General features: G+C 40.2%; 1 protein-coding gene across 1 annotated transcript; it reads right to left on the bottom strand.

Annotated features, from left to right (window-relative positions):
- Positions 1–13,528: 13,528 nt before the first annotated feature.
- Positions 13,529–18,967, bottom strand: LOC122435181 (mediator of DNA damage checkpoint protein 1-like). Its single transcript, XM_043459139.1, has one exon. The coding sequence runs from the start codon at positions 18,931–18,933 to the stop codon at positions 13,744–13,746; it is 5,190 nt and encodes a 1,729-aa protein (XP_043315074.1). The 5' UTR covers positions 18,934–18,967; the 3' UTR covers positions 13,529–13,743.
- Between the last annotated feature and the right edge of the window lie 2,428 nt (positions 18,968–21,395).

The following is a 21,395-nucleotide window of genomic DNA, read 5'->3' as shown; positions in this document are numbered from 1 at the left end:
AACAAAATTCTAGTAAACAGAATCCAACAACATATTAAAAAGATCATACATCATGACCAAGTGGGCTTTATCCCAGGAATGCAAGGATTCTTTAATATCCGCAAATCAATCAATGTAATACACCACATTAACAAATTGAAAGATAAAAACCATATGATTATCTCAATAGGTGCAGAAAAAGCCTTTGACAAAATTCAACATCCATTTATGATTAAAACTCTCCAGAAAGCAAGAATAGAAGGAACATACCTCAACATAATAAAAGCTATATATGACAAACCGACAGCAAGCATTATTCTCAATGGTGAAAAACTGAAAGCATTTCCCCTAAATTTAGGAACAAGACAAGGGTGCCCACTCTCACCACTACAATTCAACAAAGTTTTGGAAGTTTTGGCCACAGCAATCAGGGCAGAAAAAAGAAATAAAAGGAATCCAGATAGGAAAAGAAGAAAACTCTCACTGTTTGCAGATGACATGATCCTCTACATAGAAAACCCTAAAGACTCTACCAGAAAATTACTAGAGCTAATCAATGAATATAGTAAAGTTGCAGGATGTAAAATTAACACACAGAAATCCTTGCATTCCTATACACTAACAATGAGAAAACAGAAAGAGAAAATAAGGAAACAATGCCATTCAGCCATTCACAATGAAAAGAGATAAAAATACTTAGGAATAAATCTACCTAAAGAAACAAAAGACCTATATATAGAAAACTATAAAACACTGATGAAAGAAATCAAAGAGGACACAAATAGATGGAGAAATATACCATGTTCATGAATCAGAAGAATCAATATAGTAAAAATGAGTATAGTTCCCAAAGCAATCTATGGATTCAGTGCAATCCCTATCAAGCTACCAATGGTATTTTTCAGAGAACTAGAACAAATAATTTCACAATTTGTATGGAAATACGAAAAAACCTTGAATAGCCAAGGCAATCTTAGAAAAGAAGAATGGAACTGGAGGAATCAACCTGCCAGACTTCAAACTATACTACAAACCTGCAGTCATCAAGACAGTACGGTACAGGCACAAAGACAGAAATAGAGATGAATGGGACAAAATAGAAAGCCCAGAGCTTGATAGGTCCACGCACCTATGGATACCTTATTTTTTACAAAGGACGCAAGAATATACAATGGAGAAAAGACAATCTCTTTAACAAGTGGTGCTGGGAAAACTGGTCAACCATTTGTAAAAGATTGAAACTAGAACACTCTCTAACACCATACACAAAAATAAACTCAAAATGGATTAAATATCTAAATGTAAGACCAGAAACTATAAAACTCCTAGAGGAAAACATAGGCAAAACACTCTCTGACATAAATCACACCAGGATCCTCTATGACCCACCTCCCAGAGGAATGGAAATAAAAGCAAAAATAAACAAATGGGACCTAATTAAACTTGAAAGCTTTTGCACAACGAAGGAAACTATAAGCAAGGTGAAAAGACGGCCTTCAGAATGGGAGAAAATAATAGCAACTGATGCAATTGACAAAGAATTAATCTCAAAAATATATAAGCAGCTCATGCAGCTCACTTCCAGAAACATAAACGACCCAATAAAAAAATGGGCCAAAGAACTAAAGAGACATTTCTCCCATTTTTTCTAAGAAGACATACAGATGGCTAACAAACACATGAAAAGATGCTTAACATCACTCATTGTCAGAGAAATGAATATCAAAACCACAATGAGGTACCATCTCATGCTGGTGAGAATGGCTGCTATACAAAAGTCTACAAACAATGAATGCTGGAGAGGGTGCAGAGAAAAGGGAACCCTCTTACACCGTTGGTGGGAAGGCAGTCTAGTACAGCCACTATGGAGAACAGTGTGAAGATTCCTTTAAAAACTGGAAATAGAACTGCCATACAACCCAGAAATGCCACTGCTGGGCATACACACCGAGGAAACCAGAATTGAAAGAGACACGTGCACCCCAAAGTTCGTCACAGCACTGTTTATAATTGCCAGGACATGGAAGCAACCTAGAAGCAACCTGTCCATCGGCAGACGAATGGATAAGAAAGGTGTGTTACATATACACAATGGAGTATTACTCAGCTGTTAAAAAGAATGCATCTGAATCAGTTCTAGAGAGGTGGGTGAAACCAGAGCCTATTATACAGAGTGAAGTAAGTCAGAAAGAAAAGTACCAATACAGTATATTACTGCATATATATGAAATTTAGAAAGATGGTAATGATGACCCTATATGCGAGACAGCAAAAGAAACACAGATGTAAAGAACAGACTTTTGTACTCTGTGGGTGAAGGCGAGGGTGGGTTGATATTAGAGAATAGCATTGAAGCATATATATTATCATATGTGAAGTTGATCGCCAGTCTAGGTTCATTGCATGAGACAGGGTGCTCAGGGCTAGTGCAGTGGGATGACCCTGAGGGATGGGATGGGGAGGGAGGTGGAAGGGAGTTTCAGGATGGGGAACACATGTACACCCATGGCTGATTCATGTTGATGTATGGCAAAAATAACTACATTTTGTAATTAACCTTCAATTAAATAAATTAATTTAAAAAAATGAGATGGCATCACTGACTCAATGGACATGAGTTTGAGTAAACTTCATGAGTTGATGATGAACAGTGAGGCCTGGTGTCCTGCAGTCAATGGGTTCGCAAAGAGTAGGACACAACTGTGCAACTGAACTGAACTGAAACTTGTAATGGACTGATGAAGAGATACAAGCAAAGCATAATCAGGGTGTGATGGACATAGTTAAGGAAGGCTTACTGCAAGAAATAAATCAGGAAGCAAATTTGCACAAGTGGTTTATTTACCATTTTCCCTGTGTATTAGACCTAGGCTCTTTTTCAAAAGGCATTCAAATTTCCATAGAACTATAACTGTAAATTTGTGTATATATATAGCCAACTTCTGTAGGTTACATAGTTCATTAACTTAAGATACACAAATTGCAATAAAAATTCCAGGCCATAAAAAGGAGGAAGAAGCATTTTCTCACAACTAATACAGCTATTGATTTTCTTTTTTTGTACTATTCATTTATTTAATAAATATCTCAGCCTACTAGACCCCAGACTCCCACTGTTTTATGTGCTTGGGCCAAACCAGCAGACAAATCAGGCAAAGATCTTCACCCTCATGATGTTCATTCTGGAGGAGGAGATAAAACAAAAATAAACAACTTCAGTAAGTTAATTCATATGTTGTTGATGTTTAGTGGCTAAGTTGTATCCAGTTCTTTTGAGACACCCATGGACTGTACCCTGCCTGGCTCGTCTGTCCATAGGATTTCCCAGGCAAGAATACTAGAATGGGTTGCCCTTTCCTTCTCCAGGGGATCTTCCCAACCCGGGGATTGAACCTGTGCCTCCTGCATCAAAGACAGATTCTTTAACACTGAGCCACCTGAGAAACCCACACTTAATGTTAAAAGATGACAAGTATCCGGAGTGTATCTCCGGATTGACCAACAGATATCTTGGGGGGGAAATGTTCTAGATGGAGGATATAACCAATACAAAATCCTTAAAATGGCACTGTACTTAGTATGTTGGAGGAATATAGCGAAGAGGCCAGTGTGGCTGAGATAAAGTAAGTGATGACAGAAGAGTAGAAGATGAGGTCAGAGAGGTAATGGAGATGTCAGATTGCATAAGTCCTTACAGGCCACTGTAAGGACACTGGCTTTTATTTTACATGAAATCTGGAGCTCAGCTCCCAGTCCGTGGCAAAGACTAATCTGATTTCTGACTCAAGAATTTCACCTTTTCCAGAATAGAACTGCATGTGTGTATGTATATATAAAACAATATGTATATGAATATATATGAAACTATATATTTATAGTTGTATAGAAATACATATATACATATATAATTGTGTGTCTAAATTCTCATAATTATTGATGTAAAATAATGCTTTTTAGATTCTTCTGTGCTACTGTGTGTTTTAGTAGTTCATTCTTCTTTATCGTTAAATAATTCTCACAGTTTTTCTTTAAGCTGATTACCAGTTGTTGAAGATTTGGATTGTTTCAGTTTTTGGTTATTATGAAGCTGCTATGAACATTTGTGTAGAGGTCTTTGTGTTGGACAGGTTTATATTTCTGTTGGGTAAATTGCTAGGATTGAAGCAGCAGGGTCACATGATATGTTTAATTTTGGAAGAAAGTGCCAAAATCCTATCTAAAATTCATGTATAATTTCCATCCTTACTAGCGATGTATAAGAGCTCAATTTGTTCTTCATCCTTGTCAGCTCTCGGTGTTTACAGTTTTTAAATATTAGATAAGCTGTTAAGTGTGCAATGCTTATAATTTACTTTTCTTTGTGATATTCATCATCTTTTCATATGTTTACATGCCATCTGTATCTCTTCTTTCATGAATTATCTGTTCAAATTTTGCTTATTTTAAATTGTTATTTGCCTCATTATTGTTGAGTTGTAGGTGTTCTTTTTATATTCTGAATACAAGTCCTTAATCTGATATTTGAAAATATTTTCTCCTTGTCTGAGGCTTGCCTTTTCATTTTTACAAAGTTGCCTTTTGAAGAGCAGCATTTTTAAATTTGATTATTGCTAACAGAATTTTTTATAGTTTGATTTCTCATGCATTATCTATGAAACATGTGGTCAAGATTAGAAACATTTTTCTAAGCTTTCTTTTAAATTTATAGTTTTATGTTTTATATTTAGTTTATAATATACTTTTATTTAAATTTTATATATGCTGTGATCAAGGCTCTATTATTTATTGATTGATACATAAATTTTCCAATGCTATCTTTTAAAGAGACTATTCTTTCTCCATTGAATTATCTTGATCCATTTGTCAAAAAATCAATTGAACATATATGTGTGTGTGACTATTTCTAGATTTTCTATCCTGTTCTATAGATCCATATATCTCTTCTTCTATTATTGTCACATGGACTTACTAATGATAGACTTATAAGTCTTTAAGTAGTAAGAGTTCTTGAATTAGTTCTTTTTCAAAGTTATTTGGGCTATAACAGGTTCTTTCATTTTCTGTATAAAGTTTGTAATTAGTGTCATAATTTTTTTTCCAATTTCTCCTTTATTTATTTATTTATTTTTTTCCACTGGGTTTTGTCATACATTGATATGAATTAGTGTCATAATTTTTAATGGAAAAAGTGTATTGGAATTTTGATTGGTTATAGTTGCATTCTAGAGATCCATCTGAGAAGAATTGACATCTTAACATATTTTTTTCTAATCTAAGACTTCAGTGTTTATCTCCACTAATATAGGACTTTATATTTCTCACAGAAATGTTTTGGACATTTTAACATGCAAGCATTGCACTTATCTTGTTAGAGTATTTATTAGTATTTATTTATTTATAAATATTTCATAGTTTGCTAGTATTATAAATGTATACTGTTTTCTTCATTTTAATTTACAACTTTCATTGCTGGTATAGAGAACTTAAATTGATTTGGTGTATTGACCTTGCATCCTACAGGTTCAAAATCTTTCCTCTCAGATATGATAGCTTTTGTTGGAAGACTTTGTCATTTTCTAAATAAATAATCATCTAAGAATAAAGGCAGTTTAATTTCTTCTTTTCAAATACAGATGCCTTTTATATCACTTTTTTCCTACCTGATTGCATGGGCTAGGATCTACAGTATAATGTCAAGTACAAGTGGTGAGAGTCTTGTTTCTGATCTGAAGGACAAAACATTCAGTCTTTTCCCATGAAGTTCAATTTAAGTTATTGGTATTTCATACATGACTTTTTAAAGGCTGAGAACATTTCTATACCTTCCTAGTTTTCCGAGAATTTTTGAATATATGTTCAGTTTTGTCCATTTTTTCTACATCTACTGAAATTCTCATATATACTTTTTATTTTTGCTTGTTGATAGTCTGAATCATGTAGAAAGATTTTCTTTCTTTTTTTGGGTCCAACTTCTTATTTTGTATTGGGGTATAGCCAATTAACAAACAATATAGTAGTAGTTTCAGGTGAACATCGAAGGGACTCAATCATACATATACATATATCCATTCTCCCCCAAACGTCCCTCCCATCCAGGCTGCCACCCAACATTGAGCAGCGTTCCCTGTGCTGTACAGTAGGTCCTTGTTGGTTATCCATTTTAAATATAGCAGTGTGTACATATCCATCCCTAATTCCCTAACTATCTCTTCCTCCCACCCTTCCCCACTGGTAACCATAAGTTCGTTTTCTAAGCCTGTGACTCTGTTTCTGCTTTCTAAGTAATTTCACTTGTTGATTTTCCAGTGTTGAAGCAACCTGGTATTCATGTAATATATCCTAATTGGTCATTTTTATATACATATATACCTTGGATATATTGCAAGCTTGATTCCAGACAACTGCAATAAAGCTAATATAACAATAAAGCAACTGACAAGTTTTTTGGTTTACCAGTGCATATAAAAGTTCTGTTTTTACTGTACTAAACCGTATTAAGTGTGCAATAACATTGTGTCTTAAAAACTATGTACAAATCTTAATTTAAAATACTTTATTGCTAAAAATTCTAACCTTCAGCATGTCATAATCTTTTTGCTGATGGAGGATCTTGCCTCGGTGTACATGGCTGCTGACTGATCAGGGTGGTGGTTGCTGAAGTTTGGGCTGGCTGTGGCAGTTTCTTAAAATAAGACAACAATGAAGTTTGCCGTATCAACTGACTCTTCCTTTCACAGATGTTTCATCTGTCACATGCAATACTGTTTGATAGCATTTTACACATAGTAGATTGATAGCATTTTACTGTGATTGCATTTTACTTTTTTAAATATTAGAATCAGTCCCCTCAGATATTGTTGCTGCTTTATTACCTAAGCTTATGTACTGCTCTAAATCCTTTGTTTTCATTCTCACATTCTTCACCAGGAGTAGATTCCATCTAAAAAACCCCTTCCCTTGCTTGTTCATAAGAGGCAACTTCCTATCTATTCAAGTTGTGTTGTGAGACTGCAGCAATTCAGTTACATCTTCAGGCTCCACTTCTAATTCTAGTTCTCTCCGTATTTCTATCACATCTGAAATGACTTACTCCATTGATGTCTTGAACCCCTCAATGTCATCCATAAGGGTTGGAAACAATTTCTTCCAAACTCCTGTGAATGTTGGTATTGTGAACTCTTCCTGTAAATCATGAATGTTCTTAATGACATCTAGAATGATGAAACCTTTCCAGAAGATATTCAATTTACTTTTACCAAGAAGAACTGGTTCTATCAGAGGAATCACTATCTAAGGCAGCCATAGCCTCATGAAAAATATTTCTTAAATAATATGTGTTGGAAGTTTACTTGATCCATGGGCTGCAGAATGGATGTTGTGTTAGCAGGTGTGAACACAGAATTAGTTTTATTGTACATCTCCATCAGAGCTCTTGGGTGACATGTGCATTGTCAATGAGCAGTAATATTTTGAAAGGAATCTTTTTTTCTGAGCAACAAGTCTCAATGATGGGCTTAAACTATTCAGTAAACCATGTTGTAAACAGATTGTGCTATCATCTGGGCTTTGTTATTCCATTTATAGAGCACAGGCAAAGTCAATTTAGAATAATTTATGAAGGGCACTGGGATTTTCAGAATGGTAGATGAGCACTGGCTTCATCTTCAAACCATCAGCTGCATTAGCACCTTACTAGAGAGTCAGCCTGCCCTTTGAAGCGTTAAAGCCAGCATGGACTTCATCTCTGTTGCTATGTGGCTATGGAAGTCCTGGCTGGCATTTTCTTCTAATATAAGGCTGCTTAATCTACAATGAAATTTTTTGTTTAGTATACTCACCTTCATTATTTTATCTAGATGGTCTAGATAACTTGCTGCTTCACCTTGCACTGTGATGGAGATAGCTTTTTTCCTTAAACCTCATGAACCAACCTCTGCTAGCTTCAAACTTCTGCAGCTTCCTCATCTTTCTTAGCCTTCACAGGGTTGGAGAGAGTTAGGGCCTTCCTCTGGATTGAACTTTGGTTGTTGTGGCTGAAGTAACTTAGCATGCACACTTATATATTGCTGAATTTGATTTGCTAATATATTGTTAAGTATTTTTTAATCAAAGTTCATAAGGGATGTTGATGTCTAGCTACCTTTTCTTGAAACATCTTTGTCACATTTGGTATCAGAGTAATTTGGGCTTCATAAAATGATTTGGAAATGCTACTCTTTCTCTATTTTGTATAAGAACTATATTCATATCAGAGGTGGTTTTTCCTCAAATGCTATCTAATAGAATTTGCCAATAAAGTCATTTAGGTCTGGACTTCTCTCTGTGCAAAAGATTTTAACTACAAATTTTGTTTACTAAATACATTTGTTCAGGTAATCAACTTCTCCTTCAGTGACTTTTGATAATTTGTGACTTAACAGGATTATTTCCATCTTATTTAAATTGTTAAATTAACTGGCATAGAGTTTTTCTTAATATTTGCTTATTATGCTTTTAATTCCTGGAGCATGTGTAGTGATGTCTGCTTTTTGTTTTCTGATATTGGTAGTTTCTCTGTTCTTTCTTTTCCCTACATCACTTTTGATTAGAATTGTACCTTTTAAAATAATCAACATTTAGTTTCATTGATTTTCTCTATTTTATTTATTTATTTATTTTACTTTACAGCATTGTATTGGTTTTGCCATAGATTGACTTGAATCCGCCATGGGTGTACATGTGTTCCCCATCCTGAACCCCCCTCCCACCTTCCTCCCCATCCCATCTCTCTGGGTCATCCCAGTGCACCAGCCCCGAGCATCCTGTATCATGCATCGAACCTGGACTGGCGATTCGTTTCACATATGATAATTTACATGTTTCAATGCCATTCTCCCATATCATCCCGCCCTCACCCTCTCCCACAGAGTCCAAAAGACTGTTCAATACATCTGTGTCTCTTTTGCTGTCTCGCATACAGGGTTATCCTTAACATCTTTCTAAATTCCATATATATGCGTTAGTATACTGTATCGGTATTTTTCTTTCTGGCTTACTTCACTCTGTATAATAGGCTCCAGTTTCATGATTTTCTCTAATTTAAATTTTATTATTTATGCCCCTACCTTCCTTATTTTCTTCACTCAACATGCCTATGTTGAATTATTCTTCTTTTCAGAATTTCTTAAGAGAGAATATTAGCTTATTCATTTTAAGCCTCTTTACTAACACAAGCATTTAATTCTATAAGTTTATTTTCAGTAATGCTTTAGCTGTGTCCCACAAATTTTGATATGTTATGATTTATTTCCATTTAATTCTAAAAACATTCTAGCATCTCTTGTGTTTCCACTTTGACCAAAATTTATATAATTTTTGTCTTTCTTGCTAGAGGTTTGTCAATTTTATTGATCTTTTCAAAGAACCAGCTCTTTGTCTTTGACTTTCTCTATTGCTTTCACCCTTTTGATTTCGTTTATTCTACTCTTATCTTTATTATTTCCTTCATTCTGATTGCTTTGATACTATTTTGCTCTTGTTTTTCTAGATTCTTTGAGTGGGATTATATTACTACACTGTTTATTTGAGATGTTTTATTTTTTTCCAATGTATGAATTTAGTGCTATACATTTTCCTCTCAGGCTGGCTTCAGCTCTTCCCCACAAAAGTTATTTTCATGTAGTTCAGTGTAGTTTCTCTTTACTTTTCTTGAGACTTCCTTTTTGACCCTTGTGTTACTTATAAGTGTGTAGTTTAGTTTCCAAGTGTTGAGCAATTTTCTTGCCATCCTCCCCACAAAAAAAAAAAAATATGTACCCGTTAAGTGATAACTGTCCATTTCCTTCCCCCTACCCTCTTAGCTCATGGTAAGCTCAAATTTTCTTTTTGTCTCCATGAATTTGCTGATCCTAGACATATCATGAAACTGGAATCATATGATATTTTTCCTTTTGTGCCTGAGTAATTTCATTTATCATAATATTTTCATGATTCAACCAAGTTAATAGCTTGTTTCAGAGCTTCACTCCTTTTTATGGCTGAATAATAGTCGATTGTATGTAAATAGTACATTTTTGGTTATCCATTCATCTGCACATTTGAATTCTTTCTACCTTTTGGCTATTGTGAATAATGCTGCAATGTACATTGGCATACAAATATCACTTTGGTTCCTGTTTGAAGTATTTTGGGTATTCACTTAGGAATGGAAATGCTGACTCATATGATGATTTTGTTTAAGTTTTTGAGGAACCACCAAACCACTTCACAGTTTTATTTGTTCCTTTTTAACATCCACTCTTCTAATGTATAAGGGTTCCAATTTCTTCACTTCCTCAGCAGCACTTATTATGTTCTGTTTTCCTTGTACTAAAGCTATCCTATTAGGTATGTTGTGATATCTCATTGGGTTTTTTATTTGCATTTACCTAATGACTAATGATGTTGTGCCACTTTTCACGTGTTTTCAGTACATTTGGATATCTTTTTCAGAGAAATGTCTATTCAGAGAAATGTCTATCCTTTTACCATTTTTAAAATTGGGTTGTTTGTCATTTTGTTGTTGAGTTGTGAGAGTCCTTTATATAGTATCAATATCAAATGTAGGAGTTTCAAATATTTCTTCCATTTTATAGGTTGTATTTTTACTTTCTCGATAATGTCCTTTGATGCACAAAAGTTTTAATTCTTGTTGGCTGTGACACATGTGGGACGCTAGTTCCCTGGCAAGAGATCAAACCCATGCCCTCTTCATTGGAAGAGTAAAGTGTTAACCACTGGATCACCAGGGAAGTCCAAAAGTTTAAAATTTTTGTGAAGTCTATTTTATCTATTTTATTACTCATGCTTTTAGTGTCAGAGCTAAGAATCCAAGGTCATAAATATTTACTCCAAAATTTTCTCTAATAGTTGTATGGTTTAGGTCTTATATTTATGAATGTGGCCCATCTTGAATTAATTTTAAATATTTTGTGAGGTAGGGGTCCAACTTTAATTTTTGCCTGTGGAAATCCAGTTATCCTAGAACTATGTGTTGAAAAGACTATTCTTTCTCCGCTGGACTGACTTGGAACCCTTATAAAAAATCAGTTGGCCACAGGTATATTGGGTTTATTTATTGACTCAATTCTGTTCTAATGGTTTGTATTCTTATGCTTGCATAGAACCATTTTGATTGCTACAATTTTGTAATAAATTTTAAAATCAGGAAGTTTTGAGTCCCCCATTTTTCTTTTTGCAAATTGTTCCTGTTATTAGGACCCCTTGTAATTCTGCATGAATTTTAGGATCACCTTTTCCGGAAAAGAAAAAAAAAACCTGCTAGAATTTTGAGAGGGCTAGTGTTCAACCTGTAGATTGTTTGAGATAGTACTGGAATGTTAACAATATTTTCCAATGCATGAACACAGGATATCTTCCATTGAGTTAGGTCTTCTTTAATTTCTTTTAGCTGTATTTTGTAGTTTCAGCATATATGTCTTTCACTTCTTATGTTAAATTTGTTCCTGGGTATTTTATGCTTTTAGATGCTATAATGAAGGAAATTGCCTTCTTAACTACATCTTAAGATTATTTGTTGATAGTATATAGAAACAAACCTGATTTTGGGGTGTTGATTTTGGAACTTGCAAATTTGTCCACTTAGTTCATTAACTCTAGTGTCAATTATCTGGGGTTTTCTATATTAAAGTCTGTGTCACCTGGACATATAGTTTTACTTCTTTTCTACCTTTTTTTTTTTTCTTTATCTCTAATTGCTCTAACACTTCCAGCACAATGACTAATCATAGTGGTAAAAGTGGGCATCCGTATCTTGTTTCTGATCTTTGGGAGAAAGCTTTCAATCTTTTATCACTGAGTATGTTATTCCTTGTGTTTTTTCCATAAATGCTATTTATCATATCAAGAAAGAACCTTTCTATTAGTGATTTTCTGAGAGATCCTATTACTGAACAATGTTGAATATTGTCACATGCCTTTGGTATATCAATTGATGATACAATGTTGTTGTTGTTGTTTTTTAGCTTCAATCTGTTATTTGGTGTATGAATTGATTTCCTATGTTGAACCACTCTTGCTTTCCTGGAATCAATTCCACTTGTTAATAATTTGGTTTGCTAGTATTTTGTTGAGGATTTTGCATCTGTATTCATGAGGGATATTGGTCTGAAATTATCTTTTCTGTGATATATTTGTCTGACTTTGATAACATGTTAATAATGACTTCATAGAATGAATTAGGAAGATTTCCTCCTCTTCTGTTGTTTTAAAGAATTTGAGAAGGATTAGTATTAGTTCTTCCTTAAAAATTTGGTAGAATATGTCAGTAAAACCATCTGGTTCAGGTCTGTTCTTTGTTGGGAAATTTTTTTTATCATAGATTCAATCTCTTTAATTATTATGGATCTATTCATATTTTATATTTCTTGTTGAGTTATTTAGATAATTTGAGTGTTTCTAGAAATTCATCCATTTCATCTAGATTATCTAATTTGACATACATTTGTTCTTAGTATTCTTTTGTAATTTTCTTCTTTCATTTTTGATTTTGCTTATTCCTATCTTTTCTCTATTTTTCTTTGCTAGTGTACTCAAGTATACATCAACTCTATTGACCTTTTCAAAGAACCAAATTTTGGTTTTGTTGATTCTATTGTTTTTTTTTTTTTTTTCTGTTCTCTATATCATTTCTCTATTCTTCATTATTTTCTACCTCTTCTACTTTTGAATTGCATTTGCTCTTATTTTTATAGGTCCTTAAGGCATACATTTAAAATATTGATTTAGGGTCTTTCCTCTTTTTTTAAAAAAAATTATTTATTTTTGGCTGTGCTGAGTCTGTGTTGCTACACAAGATTTTCTCTAGTTGTGGTGAGTGGAGGCTGCTCTTTAGTTGCAGTGTGCCAGCTTTTCATTGCAGTGGTTTCTCTTGTTGCGAAACACAGTCTGTAGGGTGTGTGGGTTTCAATAATTGAGGCACATGGGCTCAATGGTTGTGGCTCCTGGGCTCTAGACCAGAGGCTCACTAGTTGTGGTGGACAGGCTTAGTTGCTCCATGGCATGTGAGATCCTCCCAGAACAGGGATCTAAGCCCTGGCTCCTGCATTGGCAGGTGGAGTCTTTACCACTGAGCCACCAGGGAAGCCACTCTACTTTTTTTTTTTTTTTTTTTAAGGCACAGAGTGAATATTTATTTATCACAGACATTAAGTCTAGGCTCTAAATTTATAAATACTAGAAAAGCAAGCCAAAAAAAAAAAATTGCAGAGATTAGCTCAACGTCAAAGCTAAAGGATGCTTCTAACAAAATGGGGTAAGGAGAAAGGAAAATATTTTTATGGAGGAGCGCTGGATAACTCCACCCTCAAACTTACTCACTCCAAGCATCTTTTCAAGTTCCTGATGCTAAAATTGTTTTCACTATCTTGTGAAGGATGAGTAAGAATCCCAGAAAGAAAAGACGAGGAGAAATAAATGGCTTCCAAACAGGAGGCAGGACACTGTGTGTGCCACAAAGCAACAGGTATATCAGTCCAGCTAAATATGAGCAGCAACTTAAGATATCAGCCTGGGATTGGCCAACTTTAAATGGCCATTTAAGAAAATCCATGGCTCCCAATCTCCCTATCTTTGTTTACCAAAAGGCCTGTTTTGGCCCCACCCATGTTCCAAGACAAATCAGATCAGACACCCCAATCTTTTCTAAAGCCCTAAGTTCTTTCTTCTGAATATTTCTAACATTTTCTGTATTGGTCTGGGAGGGAAAAGGGTACCAGGGTGGAGTTTTCAGGTGGATGACATTTCCACAGTGGAGAAGGCAAAGGCCTCTGGCTTGACTTCCTGCTTGAGTACTCCCGTCAGCAGGAACTCGGGTGAGAGGATGGGCAGCCCAACCCGATATGGAATGGCACATCGAGGGAAGTCCTGGGAACATGTGATCACGACCCTCTGAGGCTTGTAGGACCGGGGCATGCTGGCTAGGATGGTGCCTCCACAGCAGGTGATGATTTCTCCCATCTGAGGTGGCGGTGGCTGGACTCCGGGGGTCACGTGAATCTCATAGCCCTCCAGGAGCCTTCGCTCCCGAGCTCGGCTCAGGGCCTCCCGAAGGCTGAAGCCGAAGTTCTTCTCCTGCTCAGGATCAGTCACCAAATATTCGTCCGGGGGCAAGAAGCAGCCTGCCTTGCGGGACTCATGCAGCCAGGCCAGGGAGAGGATGGGGATGCCCCGGCCCAGGGCACACAGGAACTTGACCGTCCGGCGGATCTGATCAGTCACCAGGTGAGAAGCCTCAGCCACTGAGCTAGCCAGACTGCCCCCCAGGGCCAGCACCGTCCTCTCTCCGCGAGCATCCACCACGCCCGTGAAGAGCACTTTGGGGGCCGTGGACTCCTGGATAGGTTTGGTCCGTCGCAGGCTGCGGCTCAGTCTTCCCTGGGACTCCTCCTCTGTCTGCTCTCTCTTTCTCTTGCCTGGACCTGGAATCACTACACCCTCTTCCTTCCTCGGCCTCGCTGCTGGATTTTCTTCTTCTTCCTTAAGGGATGCTGCCTTCTGAGGGACTTTCCCTCTCTGGAGCCGTTTTTGAAGTGGAGGTGAATGTGCAGTAGCTGAAGGCCTCTTGCGGTTTTGAGAGGCCTTAGGCTGGGGCTCTGGGGTGAAGCCTGAGCCATCTGCTGCCTCCTCCTCTGGCATCTGGGGAGTGTGAGGCGGTGCCTCGGGAAGCTGGGCAAAGGCAGGCTCAGGAATGGTGCTAAGGGGCTTGGCTGCTTTCACTGCCCCTCGTCTTTGGTTCCTTGAGGAGCGGGAGCTAGGTTCAGGGGGTGTGGTGCAGGGCTCATGAACATGAGCTGTGGGAGACCCTTGTTTCCTAGTGGCCCTCGGCCTCCTGCTGCAGTTGACTTCAGGGATGGGGTCAGGGGGAAGAGGCTGTTCTGAGGGGACTGGAGACTGGAATTCAGGGGTAGTAGGAACCAGCACAGCACTTGCTGTAGAAGACCTTCGTGTCCTGCTTGGACCACCCTGAGCTATGACCTTGGGAGTGACAGGCTCGTCTGTGGGGGAGGAAGGTTTGAGGTCAGGGGCTGTGGGTTCAGTTGGCTGGGATGTCTTGACAGAGGACCTATGTGTTTGGCTCTGAGTGGCCTGAGATGTGGGTTCAAGAGCGACAGACTGGTCTTTAGAAGTGGAAGAATGAGGCTCAGGGACTGTGGGGACAACTGGTTCCGGGGTCTTGACAGAAGACCTATGTCTTCTACACTGAGTGGTCCAAGGACCAACAGGCTGGTCTGCAGGGGCAGAAGGCTGGAGCTCAGAAGCTGTGGGAACAACTGGTTCGGGAGTCTTGGCAGACGACTTACGTGTCCTGCCTCGAGGGGCCCGAGATGTGGGTTTGGGAGTAACAAGCTGGTCTGTGGAGGTGGAAGGCTGGAGCTCAGGTGTGGTGGTGGTAACTGGATCAGGGGTTTTGACAGAGGACCTCTGTGTCCTGCCCCGAGTAGCCCTAGATGTGAGCTCAGGAGTGACAGGCTGGTCTGTGAGGGCAGCAGGCTGGAGCTCAGAGGCTGTGGAAACAACTGGTTCAGGAGTCTTGGCAGAAGACTTAGGTGTCCTGCCCCGAGGGGCCCGAGATGTGGGTTTGGGGGTGACAGGCTGGTCTGTGGAAGTGGAAGGCTGGGGCTCAGGGGTTGTGGATGTATCTGGTTTGGAAGTCTTAATAGAAGACCTCTGTGTCCTGCCCCGAGTGGCTCTAGATGTGAGCTCAGGAGCAACAGGTTGGTCTTTAGGGGCAGCAGGCTGGAGTTCAGAGGCTGTGGGGACAACTGGTTCAGGAGTCTTGGCAGAAGACCTAGGTGTCCTGCCCCGAGATGTGGGTTTGGGGGTGACAGGCCGGTCTGTGGAAGTGGAAGGCTGGGGCTGGGGTGTTGTGGGGTTATCTGGTTTGGGAGTCTTGACAGAAGACCTCTGTGCCCTGCCCCGAGTGGCCTTAGCTGTGAGCTCAGGGGCAACAGGCTGGTCTGTGGGGACATTGGGTTCAGGGGTTTTGACAGAAGACCTATGTGCCCTGCCCCGAGGCGCCCGAAGTGTGGGCTTAGGGGTGACAGGCTGGTCTGTGGAGGTGGATGGCTGCAGTGCAAGGGCTGTGGGGACAACTGATGAGGCAGTTACATCAAAGGAACTATGTGTCCTGCTCTGAGAGACCCCAGAGGTGGGTTCAAGGGCAATAGGCTGGCCTGTGGGGGTGGTAGGGTGAGGCTCAAGGGGTAGAGAAGAAACTGGAGAGGACCCCTGGGGCCTGACTTTGGGTTCTGGGTGGACAGAGTTCAGCTCTGAGGAGAAGGGAGTCTCTGGAGCTTCCTGACTCTCATTTTGTCTGGTCCTGGGAATGGGCAGTTCTAAAGGAGCTGGAGAGGGAAAAAGGAGGGACTGAGGTGCGGGATGTTTTTGGATCTGAGAGATGAGGGAGTTTGGGAGTGGGGCTGAGGCTTCAGGCGCTGCAGGAGGCAGACAAGCTTTTGGGGATTCCTGATCACCCCTGGAAGCCTTCTCAGCAGGTGGCATCTCACAATTCAAGTCACCCATGTCTTTCTCCAGAGTCTGCATCCCTCTGCCTTCCATCCCCAGTGGCTCTGTGTGGACTGGGCTCTCTGGATGTTGCTCTTGCTGTGCTGTCCTAGATGGATGGGGGCAAGATGCAGGGGTGTCAAGGAGGGTGACAGCGGTTTGGGTCTCAGAGGCCTCAGACTCTCTCGGACAGAATGGCTGTGTCGCCAAGACCTCCCATGCCTCATCCAGGGAACCTGTGGCCTGGAAGCTGCAACAGGAAGGGCCAGGCTCTTGGGGCAGAGGAAATAGGAAGGCCTGGGTGGGCTCATCCTCCATGCTGGGGACTGCTTCCAGGCTCTGATTCTCTTTGTCTACAAAGCACTGGGTAGCTGGTAGGTCCAGATCTTCAGAATCGTGGAGGTTCTCTCCAGAGTCTGTGGCCCTATTCCCATGTGCTTCTCTCTCCCTTCCTGTGGTGGGCTGGGCCCCCTCTCTCTGCGGTGGGGGCTCCCCTGGAGTGCCTGTGTCCACCACCAGATCTGCCAGGTTTTCCCTTGAGGCCGGGAGAAGGTCCTGCTCCCCTGGTGCTGTGGATGACCCACCCTGGGTCCCGGTGGCAAGTGCTCTGTCCTGTTCAGGAACGGCTGCGGCCCACGTGGTCCCGGCATCTTTTTCCACCGGAAGCTGGCTCTTTCTGACACCGGCCGCTGCTGAGGATGTGTTCTCCGCGTCTGGTTCACAGTCCCCAGCTAGAGGAGGCTGGGCTTCCTCTAGGCTTTGCAGCACAGGCAGCTGTGCCGGGCCCCCTTCTGCCTCCGCATCGGTGTGATGTGTCCACACTATGCCTCGTACCTGACGCTTCTCCGGAAGTGCAACAGCTGGCCCCAGTGAGACCTCGTCCTCCACTTGTGCAGAGGCCTGGCTTCTCTCCAGGTAGACCCCCGGTGAGCTCTCATCTTCCTTCCCCTCTGTATCACTGTCCCTGGGAGGATGCTGGCTCTTTTTTGAATATTCCCTGTCCATGTGACCCTTGGGAACCATTCCCCTCCTTTCCACTGGGAGCCCCTCTTCCTCCACATCTGTGTCACTGTCTCCCCCAGCAGAGGCCTGGCTTCGCTCCAGAAGGGCCACTGGTTGAGCCCTGTCCTCTTCTGCATCTGGATCTCGGTTCCACTTACCAGCCTGGCTCTCTCTTAGACGTGCCAATGTCAGTGCTGCCGAGACTTCCTCCTCATCGTCTGTATTGCTGTCGATCACCATGGAGGCTTGGCTTCTGTCCGGGGGGGCCTCCCCCTCCTCTATATCTGTATCACCATCAGCTGGGCTCTCCTGCCGACGTGCCACACCAGGTGCCTGGGGGCTCTGTGTACCAGCTTCGTGGAAGGTCTGCCTCTCCTTCATGGGAACCACTGCTGGGGTAGCAGGGATCCCCTCATCCTCCCCATCGGTATCACTGTCTATGAAGTTACAGGCCCTTTTCGGACGGACCCCAGCAAGCCTTCTTGGAGGCCCACTCTCATCACTTAGATCTGTGTCACTGCCCTCCCCAGAAGGCTGGCTCCTCTCCAGAATCACTCCAATCGGAACAACCCCAGTCCTCACATCCCTCTTGATTTCTGTGTCCCTGTTCCTCTCCTTCACAGAACACTGATCCTTCTCAATCTGGACTTCGTCTGTGACAGGTTCAGGCTGTTCTGTCTCTGCAGTGGTACCTCTTCTGGCAGCTGAAGAGGCATCTCCTGCTCCTGATTCCTGACTTTCTTCCTCATCTGTGTCGCTGTTCAAGTTGAAGGCAGAAGGTGGCCCAGGCCCATCTGGGGCAGGGGAAGGCCCTTCTTCATCACTCTCTGGAACGACTGTTGCCAAAGAGGTCCTTGCTCTTTTCACCACACACTTGTGCAAAAGGGAATCTGCTTCTTCCTCTGAGTCCTCAGCCAACAGAAGCCTGGGGGCTTGAGTTCCTCCCTGTATCCTGGGTGTCTCCTCTACAGTTAGAGGGCCCCAGGAGACAAAAGGCCGGGGGACATCCAAGCGATGGTACTGGCAGGGCAAGTCAGCAAAGAGAATCAACTCCCGGTCCCGCAAACGATGACTCACCCCAGGGCCCAGGACCTTAGGAGGCCGCAGGATTTGAGTGCCATTGAGGCTCCCACAATCCCGGAGAACAGGCGCCTTGTCCCAGGCAGAGATTTCAATCACTGCATGTTGTTTGGAGATGGATGAAAAGGGCAGGGCCACAGAGCAATCAGGCATTCGGCCTATCATGTTCTTCCCGAGGTAGAGTGGGAAGTCTTTTTCCGGTCCATAGGAACTACTGAAGATATGCAGCTGCCCTAGGGGCTCCAAGCTATACCCCACAGATTCAGTGGGGCTCTCTTCAACCTGCTCCTCTTCTTCAACTTCCCAGTTTAAAACCTGGGTGTCTTCCATGATCTACTTTGAGTCCCCGCGCGCGCCACCAGTAACGGCTCTACTTTTTTAATGTAAGCATTTAGAGCTCTAAAATTTCCTCTGAGTGCTGTTTTTGCTAAATCCTTATATGCTATGTTTTATTTTTATTCATCTCAAAATATTTTCTAATTTTATTTGTAATTTTTCCTTGACCTGTTGTTTGTTTAAGTGTATGGTGTTTAATTTCCATGTATTTTGAATATCCAGTTTTCCTTCTGTTATTGATTTTTCATTTCACTTCATTGTAGTCAGAGTAGACAATTCATATGATTTCAGTATATCAAAATTTATTAAGGCTTGTTTTGTGACCTAACAGTCTCTGGTGGAGAATGTCCCATACACACGTGATAAATTGTGTATTCTACTGATATTGGGTGAGTGTGCTATATGTGTCTGGTCTAACTGGTTTGTAGTATTGTTGAAGTTCTTTATTTTCTAATTGATCTTCTGTGTGGTTGTTCTGTCCATTATTGAGAATGTGGTACTGAATTCTCAACTATCATTGTAGAATTATATAGCTCCCTATAATTCTGTTAGTTTTATCACATTTAAGTACTTGTTCCTTGGTGCAACTATTTATAATTGCCATGTTTTCTTGGTAAATTAAATCTTTTATCAATATGTAATAATCTTTTTTGTCTCTCATAATAGTTTTGACTTAGAATCAATTTTGTCTAATATTAGTAAAGCCTCTTTAGCTTTCTTTTGATTACTGTTTGCATGGCAATTATTTTTCCCCTCCTTTCACTTCAGTCCACTTGTGTCTTTGGGGTTAAAGTGAGTTTCTTGTACACAGGATATAGTTTAATAATATTTCTCACCCATTTTGCCAATCTCTGTCTATGTGGACTGTTTTATCTTTTTGCATTTAAAATAATTATTGACAAGAAAAGACATGTTTCCATAATTTTGCTGTTTTTTGTCTATGAAGCATTTACATACTTTGTTCAATTCCTTTATTACTGACTTATTTTGTGATTTTTTTCCTACTGTACTATTTTGATCTTGTCTAATTTCTTTTTCTGTGTTTTTTTTTTCTTTTTTCCCTCAGTGGTTACCCTATGCATTACAAATGATTAACATTTTAGCTTTTTTTAAATTCAATTTTTATTTTATATTGGGATATAGTTGATTTACACTGTTTTGTTAGTTTCAGGTGTACAGCAAATTGATTCAATTATACATATACAAATATCAATTCTTTTCCAGACACTTTTCCCATATAGGTTCTTACAGAATATTGAATAGAATTCTTTGTACTATATAGTAGGTGCTTGTTGAATATGTATTTTATATGTAGTAGCATGTATGTGTTAATTACAACCCAATTTATCCCTTCCCCCACATTTCTCCTTTGGTAGCCATATTTTTTTGAAGTCTGTACTAGATCTGATAGACAGAGTGCCTGATAAACTATGGTCAGAAGTTCATGACACTGTACAGGGGACAAGAATCAAGACCATCCCCAAGAAAAAGAAATGCAAAAAAGAAAATGGCTGTCTGAAGAGGTCTTACAAATAGCTGTGAAAAGAAGGGAAGTGAAAAGCAAAGGAGAAAAGGAAAGATATACCCATTTGAATGCAGAGCTCCAAAGAATAACATGGAGAGATAAAGCCTACCTCAGCGATGAATGCAAATAAATAGAGGAAAACAATAGAATGGGAAAGACTAGAGATCTCTTCAAGAAAATTAGAGATACCAAGGGAACATTTCATGCAAAGATGGGATCAATAAAGGGCATAAATGGTATGGACATAACAGAATCAGAAGATATTAAGAAGATGTGGCAAGAAAACACAGAAGAACTGTATAAAACAGATCTTCACAACCCAGATAATCACGATGGTGTGATCATTCACTGAGAACCAGACATCCTGGATTGTGAAGTCAAGTGGGCCTTAGAAAGCATCACTATGAACAAAGCTAGTGGAGGTGATGGAATTCCAGTTGAGCTATTTCAAATCCTAAAAGATGATGCTGTGAAAGTGCTGCACTCAATATGCCAGCAAATTTGGAACTCCAGCAGTGGTGTCACAAGGACTGGAAAGGTCAGTTTTCATTCCATCCCAAAGAAGCAATTTGCCAAAGAAATGCTTCAAACTAGCGCACAATTGCCACTCATCTCACACGCTTAGTAAAGTGATGCTTAAAAATTCTCCCAAGCCAGGCTCGCAATATGCTGAACCATGAACTTCCAGATGTTTCAAGGCTGGTTTTAGAAAAAGCAGAGAGGAACCAGAGATAAACTTCCAACATTACTGCTGCTGATCATCGAAAAAGCAAGAGAGTTCCAGAAAAACATCTATTTCTGTTTATTGACCTATGCCCAAAGCCTTGACTGTGTGGATCACAATAAACCATGGAAAATTCTGACAGAGAAGGGAATACCAGACCACCTGACCTGCCTCTTGAAAAACCTGTATGCAGGTCAGGAAGCAACA

Source organism: Cervus canadensis, chromosome X (genome assembly GCF_019320065.1).
Source record: "Cervus canadensis isolate Bull #8, Minnesota chromosome X, ASM1932006v1, whole genome shotgun sequence".
Classification (NCBI taxonomy): Eukaryota; Metazoa; Chordata; class Mammalia; order Artiodactyla; family Cervidae; genus Cervus; species Cervus canadensis.
Note: the sequence above shows the minus strand (reverse complement) of the source record. Positions and strands in the feature narration are given on the sequence as shown.

Excerpts from the sequence above, each read along its gene's own strand:
- LOC122435181 (XM_043459139.1), bottom strand. The coding sequence starts at position 18,933 with ATGGAAGACACCCAGGTTTTAAACTGGGAAGTTGAAGAAGAGGAGCAG.